Genomic DNA, 14,831 nt, shown 5'->3' with positions numbered 1-14,831 from the left:
GGACAGTTCACATGCTGAAAGCTTTCACAGAAAAGTATATTCCAGACAGCTTTTGCCACATATTTTAAATTAACCCACTTGTTGCTTGTTTACTTCCCAATGTGTTATTTCCTTCTGGTTATTTTCATCCTCCACTTTTAGAGAAAAAAATAAAGAAGTTATTCTGTATGTCAGAACTTTAGAATTTCAGAAATCATTAAAAAAAAGAAGTAGCAAGAAGTAAGTTTGCCTGTGCTACTGTCTATTTGTGTAGGATGTTGTATTCCATCAGCAGGAATTTAAACTATTGCTAGGTGCAATTCTAGAAAGTGCATTTCCCACAAAGATTTTGCTTTGCATAGTGTAAAAGATAAATTAGACTTGATATCTTTGCTCTCTGTATGGTTGTTGTGGCTTAACTCTGGTTGGCAGCTAAACCCCTCATAGCTGCTTGCTCATTCCCTTCCATTGGGGTGTGGGAGAGAACTGGAAAGGTAAAAGTGAGAAAACTCATGGATTGAGATAAAGACAGTTTAATAGGTAAAGCAAAACTTCTCATGCAAGAAAAGCAAAATATGGAATTAATTCACTACTTCCTGTCAGTAGGCAGACTTTCATTCATTTCCAGAAAAGCAGTGCTCCATGATGCATAACAGTTACTTGAGAAGACAAATTCTGTAACTCCAGGTGTGCTCCCTTTTCCTCCTGCTCATTCCCAGCTTTTATCAATGAGCGTGGCATCATCTATCCTGGCTGTGTCCCCTCCCAGTTTCTTGTGCATCTCCAGCCTACTCGCAGGTGGGGCAGTGTGAGAAACAGAAAAGACCTTGACTCTGCAAGCACTGTTTAGCAATAACTTCAACATTGGTGTGATATTAACACTTTTCATCACAAATCCAAACCGTGTCACCATATGAGCTGTGAAGAGAATTAACTCTATCCCAGCCAAAACCAGTACAGTGGTCTCAGGTTGCGGTTGCTGTGCACTACTGAGATTGCTCTGAAAATGAAATCAAATTCTTCAAAACTTGTTTTTATGGTGTCTATCATTATCCTCACTGAGTTTTTCACAAATAATAACATCTAACATTATTCAGGATTTGGAGAATGGCAGTATCAGCTTCTCCCAAATCTCACTGGCCACTGGCAGGTCATAGGATATCTTATCAGGAGATAATCCCTGCCCAGGATTGCAAGAATGGCTGTCCTTCATCAGACCAAAGGTTCATGTAGCCTCACAATGTGCCTGGAACAGATTTCTCCTGTTCTGTGTAGATCTTCACATCTCTGACAGAAATTTGAGTTTTCCACCTCTTCTCCCATTTACACTATTGTGCTTTTAGGCAATAGGTTTAACACCAAGTCCTTTGTACACCAAGTGTTGCAGCCCTGTCTGCACAGTCTTTGCTGCCAGACTTGGTTTTGAACCGTGCAGTCTGCATTGCACTTGGAAAATCATTAAGCTGTGTTAATTCCAGTTTCTTGGGCTGAATCTGGCCCCAAATATCTGTCTCAGTTTTCAGTATTGCCTGTTTTTCTCTTGGCTTTCACTATTAAATCTTATGTTTCTGTCCCCCAGTTCAGCAATGACAACAGGTTGAGAGATTCTTCTTGGTTTCTTAAGTTTAATATTTGCTGTATGATTCATAATGATTCCTTGTTTCTTGGTTAGTCTGCCGGTCTCTGGATGATTTCCCAGGGTTAATTACTCCTACTTGCACACAGTTATGGAATGGTGTGTGGAGGTTGCAGGTTACTGTGACAATGAGTGCAGAAGTGCACCGGGCTTAGGTCAGCTAAGTTGTACTCTAAGTCCCATGCCTGGGTAGACTGGATTGACTACAGAGAGATCTAGAAAACTAGCTCACAAGGAGATATCTATAAGGTATGTGGGGGACTAAAACAGCAGTTGCAGTACTTGATTTGCATCCTCCGTAAGGAAGATTATATCCCTCATGAGAGTTTGGACTTGCTTGAACAGTTGAGACCAGAGTGTTAGAAATGTCTGTCTTTTGTGGAGCTAGGTAAGTCTTCAGTCTGGTCTCCTCCATTGGTTAACGTTCTTTGTGAACTGGAGTGTGGTAGAGAATGTGGACTCTTGTGTTTGCTGACACAGACTATCATCTTCTCTCTGCCAATGCAGACTGGCATTTTTTGTACAGAAATATATACCTGGAGACATGACCAGTCAGACCCAGTCAGATAATTCAGCCGCAAAAGAGCCATGCTTTTAGAAGGAACCCAATAATGATGCAGTGAGGTGAATAACTGCACATCCTGCTCCGCTCTGAGGATTTGCCTTGTCTGGTGCTGTACCAAGGTCCCAACCACTGTTAGCAAGGCATCTCCATCTGGCTTGGTTTGCACAAGAACTGAGCTGTGCTGGGAAGATGATGGAAGAGTCGCTACACCACTGGTGAGGTGCTAGCAGCCAGGTAATCTTTGTAGACATGCTTCAAAGATTGCTCCTGTACATCCCTCCCTATCCAGCTTTGCTTGTCTGACTCCCACACTTGCTTTGTGGAGCAGCACAGCCCAGTTTACCTGACTGGGCAGGAGGAACAAGAACCAGCTGGCTCACCTGTTTTTTGTCCATGTTGAGGTAGCTGTGGACTTGCAAAGAAAACAGTGGCGTTTGGGGAAGTCTGCAAATGGTAATGCCAGGGCTGAGATGTATTGAAGAATAAAGATTTTCAAAGGTTTTCATTTATCTGGATGTTTCTGGTTTTGGGGGAGGGGGTAGGGGGGAGTTCTGCAATTCTTCCCTGTTTGGCTGTCAGGAGTGGCACTGCAGATAAATGTTGTGCAAATGCACGACTCTTCCCAGTTTGTTTGCAACCTTCAAATCTTGCCTAAAAGTAAAATAATTCCTTCATGTTTTCAGGCATCCTAAATATGCCAAGGGAGCTAAATCTGTAAAGAAAAATACTGTCTTGCCATGAAAACTGAAACTATTTTCAGATGTAGATCCCTGTTTTTCTCTAATACAGAATTTAACACTAATTTATTGTTTAAAAAAGCTACTTCCCAACCAAACACAATACATTTTAGTTGACACCTTCTTCCTTTCTGATAAAAGGTGTGCTTGCTCTAAAAAGGTGTTCGTTAATAGTATCTCCCTATTGGTCTTTCCTAGCTACGTCTAGTGGCATAGTACCAGCGTACAAAAAACCCTGAAAGGATGTGGTTAATGCTTTGTGGAGCAACCATGGTGTTGTGGCATACAGTGAATTGCAGCACCATTTAGAAAAATGTAGGCTAAGAAATATGTCTGTGATGGTGGAAGATCTGCACAGGAAACAAAACTAGCACTGTGAAAAGACATCTTCATGGAGTCAAAAAATCTTCCCACCCTAGTTGCATTGCTGGTGCCAACACCCATGTGTTTCTTCTTTCTCCCAGCTACTTTGCCTTTGTGTGTGGTGGAGAGGTACAAGATCTAATCAGTCTGTATTGATTAAACTTCTGAGATGGTAAAATACCCTAACCAGCAACTTTCTGAGTGTCATTTATCCTTCCCTCTGATCACCTTTCTCTTCCATGACTGCTGTCTTCCTTGACTCAATGCTCTTTCGCTTTCTTTCAGCCTGACCGGGAAAGAAGCTCTGACCCACTTTCCTTCTCTGGGACCCTCAACAAACTCTGCCCAGGGAAAAGTTCACATGAAGCAGTGTGACTTGTTGAAGCTGTCCCGCAAGCAGAAGAGGCTTTGCCGGAGGGAGCCTGGCTTGGCGGAGACGTTGCGTGATGCCATCCGGCTTGGGATCATGGAGTGCCAGTACCAGTTTCGCAGTGAGCGCTGGAACTGCAGCCTGGAAGGACGGACTAGTCTGCTGAAGCGAGGTACAAGGTAGTCCTTTGTTTGCAGTATAAAATCTCACTTGGTGCTGTGTTGCCTGGAATATGCATCTCACAGTCAGCGAAGGACATGGGGCATTAACTGGGCAGCTCAGATCATCTGCTTTGCCTAGGAATGAGAGCTGGGAATAGGAATGCAATCTGTGCTCTTTTGCCACAGAATAGACAAGTGCCTTATCCTTATTTTTCCTGAGTGGTTTGTCATGATTTGAAATATAAAAGGAAGTTCATACCCTTGTCCTGTGGATTTTTGTCCAAAACTGGAGTTTCCTTGGTTGATCATCTTTCTTGCCTGTCAGTCAGGAATGATGCTCTAAAAAATAAGAATTAGTGCTTTATTTCAAGGGACATTTTAAGACAAGACTTTTTTTTAGGTCTTTGGATGTAAACCTTGGCTGTTCTCTAATACAGAATTTAATCCTAATTTTCCATTTAAAAAGCCATTTATCAGCTCTAAGGCATTTCAGTGCATGTTTACAGATGTCTCCTGAGACTTTTTCTCATATATTTGGAGTTTCCACAAAAGTTCAGATATAGCAAACAGAAGAGTCAATGGCTTCTGTTTCACAGAAGGCTTTAGGGGAAAAAAATGTCCTGTAAGTGCTGTATTTGAGACAGCAAAATAAATCCTCTAAATTAAAAGAAGTTGAGGGAAACTAAATGAGGATAAATCCTGAGAGTATTTCTTAATGCAGTTTCACAGAGCATGCATATACACTCTTCTGAACCTATCCTCATCCAAATAGTACCTGACCAACCTATTACTGAGCTTCAGTTCTTCGGTAATATTTAGTAACATATGCTGAGTTTCAGTCTTCAGTATTACCCAGTTTCAGCTCCTCAATAATATTAATGAATAAAAGTTAACAAAAAAGCAGCTGAATAAGCCAACATTAACTTTGATGAAATTAAAATGTTAATTAGCATTGAAACATTATAACATTTCAATTTAAAATTATCAAATTTTATTCAATTAAATATATTTATATTTTAGTAAACTTCAGCACATACAAGATTAGATTTACTTCATTGCAAACCTCTATTTTGAATTTTTAAGCTCATGAAGAAGCTGTTCATGATCATTTTGAGTGACTTTCTGACATGTCTGCCTCCATCAACCTCAAAGAACTTGAAAATGACAATTGAATAATCCTCATCTTCAAATAGCTGGAAAACATTTAATTATCTTGTGGTGGCATGCCCCAACATTTCCATGGACTCCAGATTGACAAAATAAAATATCACCTGTAATTTAAAACCTGTTTTGGCAGATGAGGATAAGTGTTTGAAAACTTTTATTACACAATCTTAAGGATCAAATGATGATTTAATACAGTAAAGTATGCTGTGTACATCCCCTGTATGAGAGGACAGTTGGCTGGAAGCAATTATTAGTTCTCATTTTCCTTTAACTTGCAAACAGGTTAATTTCCTTCACAAAGAAGATGAACATTTTCAACTGCTGCTTTTGATGTGTTTCTCACAAATTCCTAATGCTGTTTTGTTGCTGCTTTGGAAATCATCAGTCAGAAGATGGACTATTTTCCTTTCACCCAAGTAGTGATGAAGAGTTTTAGAAATGATTAGATAATTTGATATTGTCGTGGTTGTAGAGAAGCCAGCAAGAAAAGCATTCAGTTAACAGTCTTTAATGGTTCTACCAGTGGAAGAGAGGAGAAAAGTGTTCTGGTGAGACGGTTCATTTTTATAGTAGATGAAAAGCCACACTTAATTTGCAGTCACAACTAAAAAAAATCAGTGACTGGCTAGGATCACAGATGTTTTTCCTGCTTCTCCAGATGCCACCATCTTATTTTTTGTATTTGCATATTTTAATATATATATGTATATGTATACCATGGGTTTTCTGGTTTTTGAAATGCTGGCTTTATTTTCACCATCTGCTTCATTTGTTGCTTTATTACATGACTGCAACAGTCATAGAAGGATTGCAGGTTATGCAAAAGGAGTTTCCTAGTTGTATCCAGAAGACTGTCAATGTAAAGCAGCAAATGAAGTAGATAGTGAAAATAAAGCTGGCATTTCAAATATACAGCATGTATATATCCATATTTATATACACACACACACCATCCTTCATACCATACCTACAATCCTTCTATGACTATTGCAGTCACGTATGGTGGCTATTGCTTTCCGCTGATCCATGTAAAATCTCCCTTCATTCCTTCTACACTTTTTAGAAAATCCATGAAAATAGAGGGATTTAAAATGATCCCAGAAAGACATTGCAAGCCATCTTTTTGCATGGTGGCAGTTGGTGTCTTTATGTAAAGCTTGTGAAATAGTGATGAATTTTTTGGTTTCCAAGGTGTGGCATAAATGCACTCAGTTGCTGCTGGAGGTCAGGCAGGCTATATTTCATCTCAAACAACATGATGATTTGGGGAAAATAATACCTTATAGCAAAGACAGCTCAAGTCCAGCCATTCAGAAAAATCCTTGAGAACTGAGCACTCCACAATCCTCTCTCCATTTCTTTGCTTCATGTTGTTCAGATTATTTGATGTTCTAGCAGTGGTTTCACTGATGTTTTGAGGAAGTTGGAATGATGCAGCACAGGAGCTCAGAGTTTGTAGAATTTCCATCCCTGAAGACTTTCAAAACTCAGTTGGACAAAGCCTTGAGCAACCTGTTTGGAGTTAGCCCTGCTTTGAGCAGGTGGTTGGGCTAAAGATCTTGAGAAGTCCTTCTTTTCTAAAGCTTTGTAGAGTTCTATACCTCTCTGGTCTGTTTTTTTTTTTTTTTTTTTTTTTTTTCCAGAGAGTTGTTTCTTCCACTCGCTCTGAAATGCTCACACCGTCTTTACCTCTTTACTGCAGTATCTTCAAATCTTCAACCTTGAGCATCTTTCCTTTGGCAGAATCACCGTATGGATAAACTCCTCCCGTTACAGTTTTCATTGTGGTCTAGAGCACACTATACCACATAACCGTGTCTTTCCATCACAGGAAATGTCATTCTGTATTTATAGGCTGCTAAGTTAGAGAAGTAATTCAAGGGAGCTCAGAGGAAGACTTGGAAATGTGCAAGGTCCTACCAAGACTAGCTGGCTTGTTTCAGCATCTTGAAATTCAACTTCGTGCTGGTTGTTTGTAATTGAACCTACTGCTGCCCAAAAAAGATGTCTGTGTTTAAATGTTCTCCCTTGCACAGAGTGTTTAAGATTTTATTACAGTCACTAGCCACCTAGTGACTATAGGAGCAGGAGAGGGAGACATCCCTAAAACAGCAAGGCTCCCCTGGCTGTGGTTACAAGAGCTCCATTGACACAGTGGGAGGATGGATACCCAGCACACATGGAGAAACCTCCATTTAGATCTTCTCAAGGCTATGCTTGTTGGAGTTAATTCCTGCTCATTTGTGCTATATCCTTCTGAAAATACATTTTAAACAGCTGCTCTGTGGTTCATTGTTATTCAACAAGGCCTTAAGGATGCTTCATTTTCTCTTTACTCATGTGCTTGTGAATTAATTAAATGGGGATGAGACCCTTAAGATGAATGAGAAGGAATCATAGATTTTTCAGACAAGCATTTGACACTGAACATCTGCCATAAAAGGAGGTGGGAGGGAGGAGAAGAAGGACATGATTTGAAAGTATGCTTGTTATCTTCAGTTACTGCTGTCTGCAATGGTCTGACCACAAGCAATGGTCTCTGATTTCAAGTGGGTTGATATCTGGCCAGCAGTTATGTGGAATACCACAGAACGAACCAAACCATCACTACTCAGAAATAGCAGAAGCAGTGTGGTGTTCCACAAAGTCAGATTTAGCAGAGTATGTGGAGCTGACTGGTACTTCTAGCTTTATATGGTATGAGAAAGTGTTTCTAAAATATGCTCCTCTCTTCTGGTATCAGTATCTCATATAGGATATTGGGAATCTGGTAAGATCTGCTACTGGAACAAGTTTTTCAAGTTTAGGATCCCAAATGTATCTTATCCTCTCTTAGCTCCTTCTTTTGAGTTAACCAGTGTTCAAAAACGTGTGAGCATTGTTTTGATATTCAAAATCTGTAATGACTGAATTGCATATCATTTTTTCCAAAACTTTAGATGGATTTGGTGACATTTTTTCATTATTCTTCCAGTACCCTCAAATGTTTACAGAGCATTGTCAATCAGAGAGCTTAGCTGGAAGTTACTTGTCCCTTGTTACTTGTGATACAACTACTTAAATGTGGAGGCAGGAAGAAGTCTGTTGATTGAACTCCTTGACTTCCTCAATATTTTCTTGTCTCTCTCATGTCTAGACTACTGCTAGATAATTCTTTTACATTTTTGGAATTTAAACAATCGCATCTGAAGTCTGTCTTGAATTTGCAAATACAGCCTCTCCATTATGTGTATGATTAATCAATTTGTCATTCTTCTTACTGATAGCTATCAGAAAAAACTATTTGTCCTCTTCTGAGGCCAGATTTATGGTGACCTCACCCGGATCTCAGCAGTCATTGGTCTGATCTGTTATTACAGCTGGATGGGAATTATTTGAGGGAATAGAATGATGGAAAGATTTGAGCTTGGACTGGATGAATTCTAGAGGTCCCTTCCAATCTTTGCTCAAAGCAGGGCTCACTGCAGACTAGATCAGATCTCTGTGGTTCTCTCTCTTTCATGTTTTTAGGGGAACAGATTTGTTTCCTTCTGATGTGGAAAGAAATTTGGAATTTTCCAGTGTGGAGCATTTGTTTTCTTCAATGTGCTTCCCTCCATGCAATGTACAAGTGTATTTTTCATAAACCAACAGTTGCCTGGTTTTGGCCAGTCTTATCCATTCCTACATTCTGAGATATTGATTAGTCACTTGCCTTTCTGATCCTTGGTCTGCTTCCTAAATTATGGACTTGTTAAGCAATATTCCATTCATAATTTTCCATTGATTTTAATATATTTGCAGATAAACTCTGGAGGAAATGTTAAGATTTTCCAATGAGTTAAACAGGAAAATAAAATATCTTGGGGTTTAGGTCAGGTATGTGCCAATCAGTGCTTTCTGGGACATCTGTGGAGCTCATGGATATCATGTCACATGGCCATTCCTATCTGATCTCATGTCTTCAGGCAATTTCTGTTCAGGCATTGTATTTTCTTACATGGTTCAGATGTTGTGTCATGGTCATATCATTCAGGGTGAACATAGCCTGGCTGGGAATCCTGGTTTAAAAAGGAGAATAGCTTCAAAAAGCAGCATCACAGTTGCTGGGAGTCTCTTTACAGAGAAGTTTTAAAATCCACTTATATGTTGGAGATTCTGTCCTTGCCAAAGATGTTCTTCTAACATGGAACCTTGCACAATCAAACTACGTGTCATCTTTCAATATGAAATACCACTAGTAAGTCAAAATAGTCCTAAGTAAAAACACTTTGAAATAAAAGATCTGTATCTTAATGGATTTTTAAAATTCTTTTTTCCAACGTCAAATAAAGAGTTCATGATTTTGAACATGATTATATGAACATGATTTTTATGATTATTATGCGAACATATGATTATTATGTGAACATTATTATGGACAATAGTTCGTTCATGATTTTAAACTCTTTAAAATAGTTCATTATTTTAAACAACAAATGGTTTCAGCGACTGCCCCTATTCATACCTATCAGCTCTGTGGTGAGGATGGGGGACAAACAGAGTTTCATGACTGTCACTTTTTGTAGTTGCACATTTTCCCAGGATGGTTTGTATATTGCCCTTCTAATCCCTTGATTCATGAGTGGTCTTCTGTCTCCATATTGAATTAGTCTCAGTCACCAGATGAGACCGGGACGTTAATATACCAGTTACTTCAAATCTGATATTGGGTTTCTCTGCTAGGATATCTGTGCAGGTAATGGAAGAATTTTGTCTCTTTTGTCTGTAAGACAAGTATTGGTATTACCTCATGGACAGCCAGGAGATCCAGTGAGGTGGATGAACACCTTATTTTGCCTTACTTCCACCTACCCTCTCATAATCCTTCTCCTGTGCAGGTTTTAAGGAAACTGCCTTCCTATATGCAGTATCTTCTGCAGCTCTCACACACTCATTGGCCAGAGCATGTAGTGCTGGGCGCATGGAGCGCTGCACCTGTGATGACTCCCCAGACCTGGAGAACCGCAAGGCCTGGCAATGGGGTGTTTGTGGAGACAACCTCAAATACAGCACAAAGTTCCTGAAAAAATTCCTGGGTCAGAAGAGGATTGGCAAAGACCTACGGGCCAAGGTGGACATCCACAACACCAATGTTGGCATCAAGGTGAGGAGTTGAAGCAGCAGACCAAAAGAGAAGTTAGGGTTCAGTGCAAGTCTTCCAACTCATCCTCAGCTAAGGGTGTTTGTGAGAGGAGTATTCACTGCCCCTAGTCATAAACCAAACCCCTGTTTACCTGTGTGTTTTGGCTCTTAGTTTTGTAGAGAGATCTGTCTGGAAAGTCTCCTGGACGCTGATATGAGGAGGTAGATGTTTGGAATAGGAGAGTAGCAAGCTATACCCTCTACCGATATCAAAGGCTGAGTGGTAGTAATATTCAGTACAGTAACAGCTGTGAAACTCACTGGCTGAATTACTGTGTTGGTTATGCAATGGCTAGAGGGAGGTTTGACAACAGCTAGAGCTTCAGCGCTGGTATGAAGTATGAAGCAGATCAAGGGTTGATACTCTTGAGATCATTTATGAGTCCAGAGGAGATTTGCTATGTGATTTTCTATGGACCTAGTCATGTTACAGTTTTGGGTTAGGGAGGCCATTAGATCAAGCATTTTGGCTTGTATATTACAGGCTACTGACTTACCATTATTTCTATTTATTGAGTCCAATTACTTGTTTGATTAGAGCACTGTCTTGATTTGAATATGCTAAGAGCGTGAATCGACCATGCTGGAGATACACAGTTTCATGGTTGACTACTCCTGCTGTTCCAAACATATGCTTAGTAAGAATTTGACTAGCCTCAACATTCAGACATTTATAATCATTCAGGCTTTAACTTTCTGACCAACTCTGTAGATAATCCTCTATTTTTTATTTTTCTTTCTGTAAAATAGGAATAATGCCAATAAAACTGAAGTACTCTCAGGTTGTCTGCAACTGAGGTATAATCTCTACCCAGAACCAGGCTCGTGGGCCTGAAAGATAATGATTACTGCTTCTCTTCCTCATCAGGCTGTGAAAAATGGTCTCAAAACCACATGCAAGTGCCATGGCGTCTCTGGTTCATGTGCTGTCCGGACATGTTGGAAGCAGCTTTCGCCTTTCCATGAGGTTGGACGGCTGCTCAAGTTGCGCTACGATGATGCTGTCAAGGTCTTCAGCACCACCAATGATGCTGTGGGCCACTCAGAGCTGGCCAGCCCACAGAGACACAGCCATTCCACCAAACACCCTGCTTTGCCCCGTGCCACTGACCTGGTGTATGTGGAAGACTCACCCAGTTTCTGCCGGCCCAGCAAATACTCTCTGGGAACTGCTGGAAGGACCTGCTCTCGCGAGGGCAACTGTGACAGCATGTGCTGTGGACGAGGCTATAACACTCAGAGCCGGTTGGTTACCTTCTCTTGCCACTGTCAGGTGCAGTGGTGTTGCTATGTTGAGTGCCAACAGTGCATGCAGGAAGAGGTGGTCTACAGCTGCAAACAGTAAAATCAGCTCTAGAGGGTCCAAACAAGTCCTAGACTACAAGAAAGAAGTATGGAGAGTGGGACATAATTCTCTACTGTGGGGTAAGGGAAAAAGCAAGCACCAAAAATGTCTAGTGCTTCTGTTATCTCAGTGCTGAGATCCCCAAATCTGGGGACAGCCCCTGTATGAGGGGTGAAAACCAGAAGTTTTGCCAGGTAACAGATCAGGAAGGAGGGAGAGAGAGAGGTAGTAATAAGGGGACAGCAGAACCACTGAGACAGTCAAAATCTCTCTCTTGAGCTTGTACTCACAATTGCAGGAATATTTCCCCACCACCACCCCTCACTTGCACAAATGTAAATGCATTGGGGTGGTCACACTGAAATAATGAGGGCTTGCGCCCTGTTTCCTGGAGACAAGAGAAGAAAGGGACTGGAGAGGCAACTAAGCAGAGACTGGATTCTGATGCAGCAGAAACAGGCATGTTCCTGCAGCAAGGCAAAATGACTCTGGGAGCAGGGGATTTTAAGTTATGTTCTCTGGAAGCTGGTTGAATCTTTCCTGCTTTGAAATCAAACACACACTGTTGAGTAGCTTCATTTCGATGCAAGAATTGTGCCTCAGAAATACCACTTTACAAACAAATGGAGCTCATGTCCATTATAGGTACACCGTGGGCATTAGACTTCAAGCACATTGTAACCATGTTTTAACCTTGCTGTACACACGAAACTTGGAACTATATCTGATAAAGTGCATGTATCGCAAGAACTCAGCTGAGGTCTGTGAAGTAATAATCCTTTGCAGCATACTGCCTCGCAGGAGGTTGTTTTGTGGTGGTGGATCCAGGGTGATGGTGCTAATTACGCATCTATTTTGTTTTTGTTGCTGTTGTTGTTTTTCCCAATCAAATTTTCATTGCTTCTTTTGTCTTATATATAAGACTTTGCCCTGGTGCCCAGTGTGCATCATATCCCACAATTCTGTCCTGTGAAAATGAGAATTAAAATTTCTGAAAGGGAATTAAGAACTACAGTAACTGAAGCATTTTAAAAATTTGCAAGTCATGAATGATAATCTCTGCACTGAGAAGCTAGATACATTTAGACAATAGAGGCATCTAGCATGAGAGAAGGTGACCTGGGAGAAGAGCACTGTACAGAGAAACACAGAACCACAGACTGGTTAAGCTTGGAAGAGACAACAGTTGCGGCTGTCTCAGCCTTTCCAGAGGAGAAGATGCTCCAGTCCCTGGAGAGATGCTCCAGTCCCTTCATCATCTTTGTGGCCATCTTTGCTGGACTGTCTCCAATATGCCCATGTCTCGCTTGTACTGAGTAGTCCAGAATGGGACATGGTGCTCCAGGTGTGGCCTCACCAGTGCTAGGATCACCTCTCTCAACCTGATGGAAATACTTCACCTAATGCAGCCTAATGTTAGCCTTCTTTGTGGCAAGGGCACACTGGCTACTCATGTAAGCTTATTACAGAGTTGTCATACCTTGGCATCGAGTCATGTTTTTCTAGTTAACTTTAAGTTGAACACAATGGAAGCAGCCTGTTTTGTGTCTTTGTTTGTGTCTTAAAATGCAGTCTTGGGAATGGCAGTGAGGCAGTCTCTGACCTGGCCTCCATGCACACGTAGTGGCGTGGAGCACAATCTGAGTCCTGAGTTTACAGTTAGTTAGAGGTTCCCAGTTTGTATGGTGAGCAGCTCTGGAGGGTCCCTGAGGAAAAAAAAGGTGCTGTATTTACTTATCTTTGGTAATGGTTATAAGTCAGTGAGCAGGATGCTGCTGTGGAGATTGGATAATGCTAAAAAGAGTATTTAAATACTCATCTTCAGATCAAAATTCACAGGCAATATAATGGATGAAGATGCCGGTTTAGGTTGTTTAGACCAACAGAGCTGAACTGGGCAGGGTTTCAATGGGGTTCAGTTCTCCTAAAAAGCAGTGAGATCTCACCTGTGTGCTCCAGTTCTTGAGTGTGCTCCAGCTCTTGAGCGTTCATTTACACACGCTTTGAATAATTACTTTGCAGTGGTAAGTGTGTACTCACATTATCTTGATGTTGTTGCTCTTTGGTTTTTACAACTATTCTTGATTTCTGCTTTATAAAAGGATGGGAGAGAACTGGCTCAGAGCAGATCTAGCCATTAACTAACTGTTTAGAGGCCATTAACACCTTCCCTTTGGCTATCTACAGGTCTCTTAATGGGCTTATTACTTTTTATCCCTTGTTCTGGCTTAAGTTGACTTGAACTGAATTGAAGTGTTTATGACAGACATAATGCTGCAAATTAGGTTAATTGGCCTTTTTAAATACCCCAGAAATTAATATTGAGCAGACCATTATTTACACGCTGCTTTAAATCTTTTTGGAGTTGAAATCTTCCCACGAGTCTCAATGTTCTTAATGAAAAAGTATCCCAGTGAACTGAAATTGTTAGGAACAGGAATCATAGGTGAAGGGACAAAGGAACTAGCTCTCATCTGTACTATTTATCCCTGGCAGCTTGCTCTATTGACCTCCTGGTTTGCACGGCATCTGAGGGCAAGGGAGTACCCTGTCACTTGAGGGTTATTTGCCAATGTTATATTGACATATTTACTATGCCATTACATGAAGCATTCTCATTTAAACAGGGACTGGGACCTGGGCAGAGGAGGGAAGCACAGCTGGATATCAAAGAATGATATGGAACTGTTAGTGGATAAGGACTTATTAGTGTTAGGTCAGAGGTTGGACTAGGTGATCTTGGAGGTCTCTTCCAACCTAGATGATTCTGTGACTCTGTGGTTTTGTGATCCACCACTCTGTCCTTTTGCCTTAAAAAATTACATTTCTTAGTTGCCCACTGGCCAGTAAATTCTGGGCATGCACTCTCTACATTGAGATCTCATAATCTGAGGGCAGGTAGGATGCTCGTAGGTGGTGGAAAGTGTTATTGATGAACTCATTCCTTTTTATTCTCTCTTTGGGCTAATGCTGACAAAGTGAACTAAGGGGATTCCACTAAACACATTATATAGATTGGGATTCACACATTATGCAAGTCCTGTCTGCCTGATCAGCACAGTCACTGCAGGCAAGAGCTCAGGATGGAAGTGGTTTTCTATGACAGTACATTCTGTGTCCAGCTTTGCCATGAAATTTTTTGAATTAAAATATCCACTTATTTAATCCAGTAATGTTATCTGAGTCAGTGTTACCTGCTGACAGATGGATTTCAGGAAGGGGTTATGAATCTGCTCTCTCATTTAGGAAAAGAGTAGGCTTTTTATGTCTCAAGGAGTGCTAGGTCTTCACTTTAGAGCGTTGTGTTTAGTGAGCTCTAGGTGACCCTGCTGAGCAGCATTGTGA

At 40.9% G+C, this 14,831-nt stretch overlaps 1 protein-coding gene across 1 annotated transcript; it reads left to right on the top strand.

Annotated features, from left to right (window-relative positions):
* Positions 1-3,626: 3,626 nt before the first annotated feature.
* Positions 3,627-11,486, top strand: WNT9B (Wnt family member 9B). The gene is made up of 3 exons (XM_035347813.1): positions 3,627-3,822; positions 9,838-10,103; positions 11,010-11,486. Exons 1-3 carry the CDS (start codon positions 3,642-3,644, stop codon positions 11,484-11,486), a joined length of 924 nt encoding a protein of 307 aa, XP_035203704.1. The 5' UTR covers positions 3,627-3,641.
* The last annotated feature ends 3,345 nt before the right edge of the window (positions 11,487-14,831 follow it).

The sequence above is a fragment of the Oxyura jamaicensis genome, chromosome 27, assembly GCF_011077185.1.
Source record: "Oxyura jamaicensis isolate SHBP4307 breed ruddy duck chromosome 27, BPBGC_Ojam_1.0, whole genome shotgun sequence".
Lineage (NCBI taxonomy): Eukaryota > Metazoa > Chordata > Aves > Anseriformes > Anatidae > Oxyura > Oxyura jamaicensis.
The sequence above is the reverse complement of the archived record's forward strand: the minus strand, read 5'-3'. Positions and strand labels throughout refer to the sequence as shown.

Excerpts from the sequence above, each read along its gene's own strand:
- WNT9B (XM_035347813.1), top strand. The coding sequence starts at position 3,642 with ATGAAGCAGTGTGACTTGTTGAAGCTGTCCCGCAAGCAGAAGAGGCTT. Across the intron at positions 3,823-9,837 it reads GACTAGTCTGCTGAAGCGAG|GTTTTAAGGAAACTGCCTTC; the intron begins GTACAAGGTAGT and ends TCTCCTGTGCAG. Across the intron at positions 10,104-11,009 it reads ACACCAATGTTGGCATCAAG|GCTGTGAAAAATGGTCTCAA; the intron begins GTGAGGAGTTGA and ends CTTCCTCATCAG.